General features: G+C 55.3%; 1 protein-coding gene across 1 annotated transcript in view; it reads left to right on the top strand.

Annotated features, from left to right (window-relative positions):
* The first annotated feature begins 5,282 nt into the window (after window positions 1-5,282).
* MOCOS (molybdenum cofactor sulfurase) overlaps window positions 5,283-6,000 on the top strand; it is an 81,996-nt gene continuing 81,278 nt past the window's right edge. The window contains exon 1 of the mRNA XM_066352750.1: window positions 5,283-5,546. Coding sequence (XP_066208847.1) covers window positions 5,405-5,546 — 142 coding nt within the window. The 5' untranslated portion in view covers window positions 5,283-5,404. The remainder of the gene's footprint in view (window positions 5,547-6,000) is intronic.

The following is a 6,000-nucleotide window of genomic DNA, read 5'->3' as shown; positions in this document are numbered from 1 at the left end:
CCCATCAGTGGCACGGGCAGGTGCCCCTTAATTGTCACTATCCCCAGGGCTCTGCCCTATTCCTGAACACCCCAGAGCTCCTGGGATGACCCCTCCCATGAGTTGTCTCTCCAACCCAGGACACTGTCCTTCCTGAACCCTGGGCCTGAATCTCCACCTAGACATCCTGAACTGAACTTCACCTTGTCTGCCTGTGCCTGGGCCACCATCTCCCTGCATCCACCCAGTCCCCCAGTCTGACAGCGTCACCCAGAGCCTTCAGCACCGTCCGGGCCTCTGGTCAGCCCTCGCTCCTCACCAGGACTCCTGCCCGGCCTCTGGTGGGCAGCACTGCCTGCCGCCTGCCCACACCGTGCCCTCCGTGCTGCCAGGGCGGCAGACACAACACTGATGCAGCCACTGTCCTGATGGTGTCCAGATCTTCCTGCACTGCAGTCTGACTCCTGTCCACTCCTTATCCTTGCACAACCACTGTTCATGCTTCAGCCTCACTGGAGTTCCTGCTTCTGGAATTTTCTGAGCCTTCTGCAGCTCCAGGCCTTGCACATGAATGCTGCTTTCCTCCCCTACCTTCTCTTCCAGGACCCTCTGGAGTCCCAGGTGGGGGAGGTTCTCACCCCTGCAGCCTCAACCTTTGCCGAAAGGCCCCTTCTCCAGCGCTCTGCAGTGTGGAGGGGCGGCCTGACTGCAGACCCATCTCCTTCACGGCCTGAGTGCTTCTCAGGCCCAGGAGCTGCCATGCGACTGTCACCACCCCAGCACCTACCACGTTCCTGTCAGGGAGCCGCTGCCAAGTGAACCCTGAGTGGACGCCCCTGACAAAGCCTATTTTCATCATCATGATTCAAGTCTGGACAGGTGCCAGAGTTGTAGCTGGTTTCCGTGTCCCCACTTCCACCCCTTTCAGCCTGGCCCTGGCCATTAGACAGTTCTGCCCAAACCTCTCCTTGCTTAAAATTCTTCAAAGTCCAGTCTCTTAGCCTGGCTTAGAGCCTTTCAAACCCCATCCCCAAACCTGCCTGCCTTCTTCCTCGACCATACAGTCTAACTCTGAGAGGCACTCACTGAACTTTCACCAAGGGAGTAAATGAATGAACACACGAATGAATGTCTCACGTGACATTCATTCTTGTGTGAGGATCTTAGGGAGATTCTCACAAATGGAGCCCATTGCTAGCGGACACATCATCCTGAGTATGGAACAAGGGTCAGTGAGCCTCACCAAGGCAGAGGGGTCTGAAGTAGAAAATTGGAGCTGTTCGCCTGTCTGCCCAACCTAGCCCCTAGGCACCTAGTTCTCCTGGTTCTCAGGCACAGCTGTAAGTAGGAGCTGAAGAGCTGTTTCCCTACAAAGCTGTAAACTGGATGCAGAAGCTGGTCGCCTGGGGACCTCACTGTGGACCAGCTCTGGCTCTGAGCCCCAGGCCCAGCAGCTGTACCGGGTGAGATGAGACAGTGGCAGTCCTTTAGCACAGGACCCTGGGGCTCACTGGGTGGTCAGCACACGGAAGACATTCATTGACAGATGCTGGAGGTTCCACTTCAGTCAGGGTGAGAGCAAGCGACCTGATTTCTGACAGGTTCTTGCTGGCAGGAAAGGCTTAAGGAGTCTTGGTGCCAATTCGAGCTTGAGACTCCTGGTCTCCCCGACACTCTCTTTTTCACAGGCTCACTGCTGTGGCCCAAGTCAAAGGGATACGTCCTCTGGGATACGTTCCCTGGACTCCCTGGGTGGAGTAGCCCCCTCCCTCTCTCCTGCAGTACTCACCCGCATCCTGAAGCAGTGGTAAGGCACTCGGCCCACATGGCCTGTGGCTGGAGGCGTAGTTCACCTCTCTACAGGGCTGAGCATATAGTACCTTAGGCAGAGCCAAGAGCTTAAAGATATTTTTAATGACCTTCAGGAGTTTTACACTGTCATCAAAGTACACAACAGAATGAAAAGGCAACCTACAGGATAGGAGAATATTGCAAATCATACATCTGCTGAGGGGTTATTGTCCAGAATACATAAAAAAACTCATACAATTCAACAATTAAAAAAAAATCCAACTGAGAAAATGGACAAAGGACTTGAACAGACATATCTCCAAAGATGTACAAATGACCAATAAGCACAGAAAAATGTTCAACATCACTAATCATTAGGGAAATGAAAGTAAAAAACAGTGAGAGGTCACCTCACACCCAGTAGGATAGCTACTATCACACAAAAGCAAATGAAGAGTTGTCAAGAATTGGGAGAAATTGGTAACCGTGTATACTGTTGTTGAGAATGTAAAATGGTGCAGCTATGGAAAGCAGTATAGCAGTTCTACAAAAATTAAAAATAGAATTATATAATCCAGCAATCCCACTTCCACTTATATAGCCAAAAGAATTGAAAGAGATATTTGTATACTCATAATCATGAGCAGCATTTTTCACAGCAGCCAGACGGAAAAAGTAATTCCCCAAGTGTTCATCCGTGGATGAATGGATCAACAAAATGTGGTATGTGCATACAATGGAATATTATTCAGCCTTGAAAAGAAATCATGTCACTTGCTACAACATAGATGAACTTAGAAGACATTATCCTAAGTGAAATAAATCAGTTACAAAAAGATATAGTATGGTTCCACTTAGAAATGGTATCTAGAGCAGCCAAATTCATAGAGGCAGAAAGTAGAATGGTGATTGCCACAGGCCAGGGGAAAGGAGAGAGAGTTGTTATATAACAGGTTCAGGGGTTCAGTTTTACAGATGAAGAGTTCTGGAGATTGGTTTTACAACAATGTGAATGTACCTAACATTACTGAACTTTGTGCACTTAAAAATGGTTTAGATAGTAAGTTTTATAATATTTATATTTTTACTACAGTAAAAAAAAAAAAGAGTTCTGGGCCCTGGCTGGCTGGCTCAGTGGTAGAGCGTTGGCCTGGCGTGCAGATTCGATTCCCAGCCAGGGTACACAGAGGAAGTTCCCATCTGCTTCTCCACCCTTCCTCCTCTCCTTTCTCTCTGGCTCTCTCTTCCTCTCCCACAGCCAAGACTCTATTGGAGCAAAGTTGGCCTGGGTGCTGAGGATGGCTCTATGGCCTCTGCCTCAGGCGCTAGAATGGCCCTGGTTGCAATAGAGCAACACCCCAGATGGGCAGAGCATCGCCCCCTAGTGGGCATGCTGGGTGGATCCCGGTCGGGCGCATGCAGGAGTCTGTCTGACTGCCTCCCCGTTTCCAACTTCAGAGAAAAAAAAAAAGAAAAGAAAAAAAAAAAAAGAGTTCTGACTTGGCCATTTAGACTGTTCACTAGGTAAGCTTGTCCTAAAGTAGCAACCCTGCGGATTTGGGATTACTTGGACACAGAACAACTCCAGCAGAAGTACTTCTTACTTTCCCAGGGAAATGACCTAGGCCCTCACTCAGAGCACAGTTGATGGATCCTAGAGTCTGCATCACCCAGGCCAGTTAGAAACACGGAGCCTCAGGCCCCACCCAAAACTTAAATAATCAGAATATGCATTTTAGTAGACTTCCAGTGATTCATGCAAGTTAACACCAGAACAGCCTGGCCTAGAAGAGAACCTCACTGGGGAGCAGGGATTAACACGAGGGGTTAGGAGCTCACACAGTCATATTCTGGGGCGGAGCTACCCTTGCCGCTCTCCCAATTTAGAGATGGGGAAACCAAGGCCCCGCGAACCACAGTGGCCCCAGAGAGACTGCTGAGTACATCTGGTTGGGCTCTGTAGACTGACTTCCCAGGCACTAGCTTGTCCCATTTTCTTCTGTGTGCCATTGAGCCAATTATTCTTTCTCTGCCTCAGCTTCCCCACTTGTCAGAGCCACCTTTTATAGCTGCTTATTTAATTGTGGAATCATTAGTACAGGTAAGAGTGTACCTGTGCCCAGTGCAGTGCCTGGCACACAAGGACGACTCCATAACACTAGCTTTTGTTATTATTGTTGTTCGGAATCACATTTACAGGGGGAAGAGCAGTGGATAGGGGCCAAGATGCCATCAGAGCCCAAGATGCCTGCTCCAAGTGTTGTCAGAAGGTATCTAGAAGCGGGTGGGACTGGTGGTGATACTTGTGGAGGAAGGGCCTGGGAGTTGGGCAGTGAGCCAGAGAAGCTGGGACCGTCTAGGGCAGAGGCTACAGAGACACGCTGGGGTACCAGTTCTAGGGCTGTAGCCCCAACGCACCCTTTTCCAGACCTGGTATGGGGTGGTGGTGGAGGCGCTAGGTAGGCCAGGAGTGGCAGGGCTGTGTAACGCCCTCCAAGGCTCTCACAATGGGTCAAAGAATGGGCAGAACCCTCCCGGCGCTCTTTGTACAGGCAGAGGCTGGGCCCAGGAGTCTGCTGCACGCAGCCGCCAGTTACTCACGCCACCGCCGGGCCGGCTGCAATGCACGCGGAGAGTTTTTGACTCGGGCGCCCTTCCCACCTCGTCCCACCGCGATACGCTTCCAGAGCCAGTGGCCACTCCTGGGCCCCCACGCGACCCAGATCTGAATCTCTTCGGACCCCGGCACGCCGACCGCTTCCCCTGCTTGGTGCCACACGGTGCACCTCGCCAGGAACCCCAGGACCTGGTTGCCTTTCACTCCATTCCCCGAGACGGGCCCCGCGCCTAGGATAGCACCTGAGGTCCCTCTATTTGATACTTGGGCCCCATTTCGTGCACCTGCCCGCCCGCCCTGGAGCCCGACCCAACACTTCCTGAGCGCAGGGTTGGCCTGCTTCTCCATATTTGACGCAGTGGTGTCCCGGGACAGATCCAGGATGTCGGCGCGAGGGCGGAGCGGAACCGGCGCTCTCCACCCGGGCTCGGACGGTGCGCAGCCGCCGAGACTTCATTAACCAGCCTCCCGAATGTCCAGTCCTTTTCCTCCTCCGCCCTTTGCTCGGCCGCGTTCTCAGAAACGCCGAGCGCACGCTTCTCCGGGGAGCGCCAGGCGGGGCAGTCCTTCCCACTCCCTGCGCCGCACATTCGGGTCCCGCCACGGAGAGCGACCGTCCCAGGAGCTGTGAGAGCCCGGGCCCGGGGGACTCGGCGGGGAGGACTGCCAGAGGAGGCCGAGCAGGAAAATGCAACTTGTGGCTTCTTTCACCAGCCTCCCCGTGGGACCACAGATACAGGAGAATTTAGCATTCCCCGTGTCCTGGGGCGTTTCCGTGGGCTCCGCTGGGAAGCTGTCACAAGCGACAAAAATGAGCATTCTCTCCCCCAGCCCCCAGGTGGGAAGAGGACAGGAAAGAAGCGAAACTCCGTGAGTCAGCGCGGCCCAGGCCCCTCTGCGGCGGACCCGGTGCGGCCGTCGGGCGGGAGGCGCGGCCGGGCGCGGCGGGGCGGAGTCCTCGTGGGCCGGCTCTCCCCGGCCGGGCGGCCCGGACAGCGCGGCGGGCAGGCCAGGGTCATGGACGACGGGGCGGGACAGCCCGAGGCCGAGCTGCCGGCCTTCGCGCGGTTCCGGGACTCGAGCGCGCAGCCCCTCGCCTACGGCTACGGCTCGCCCGGCCTGCGCGAGCTGCGGGCGCGCGAATTCGGCCGCCTGGCAGGTGAGGCCGGGGAGGCGGAGGGCGCCTGCGCGGGGCTGCCCGGCGGCGTGGGGGTGGGGGTGCGGGGCGCGCGGCGGCCGCGCGGCTTTCTGCTCCCAGCGGGAGCCCCCTTACCTCATTTGAGGCGCATTTTTAATCGAAAGACCTGGGGGGACGCATCTCTGCGTCCATTTCGTGGACATAGCTCCCTGAGGCCCCACCTGCAGCCTCAGGACGTCTTGCTACTCTTGCTCCTTTGACTTTCCAGCGGCATAAGATCAACCTAGACCTTTTTCACCTGTCCCCATCCTGTACACTCAGGGCTTATTCTGCAGGCTGTCCAGTGGCAGTGGCTGTTGGATGCTCACCGGGCCCAGGGAGTGGTGTGTGGGCGGGCAGGGCGCGGGGTCCGGCCGAGGCCAAGGCCGCTGGGCACGGCGCCCGAAGGCTGCGTTCCAGTCCGCTGAGATGGCTC

The sequence above is a fragment of the Saccopteryx leptura genome, chromosome 11, assembly GCF_036850995.1.
Source record: "Saccopteryx leptura isolate mSacLep1 chromosome 11, mSacLep1_pri_phased_curated, whole genome shotgun sequence".
Lineage (NCBI taxonomy): Eukaryota > Metazoa > Chordata > Mammalia > Chiroptera > Emballonuridae > Saccopteryx > Saccopteryx leptura.
Note: the sequence above shows the minus strand (reverse complement) of the source record. Positions and strands in the feature narration are given on the sequence as shown.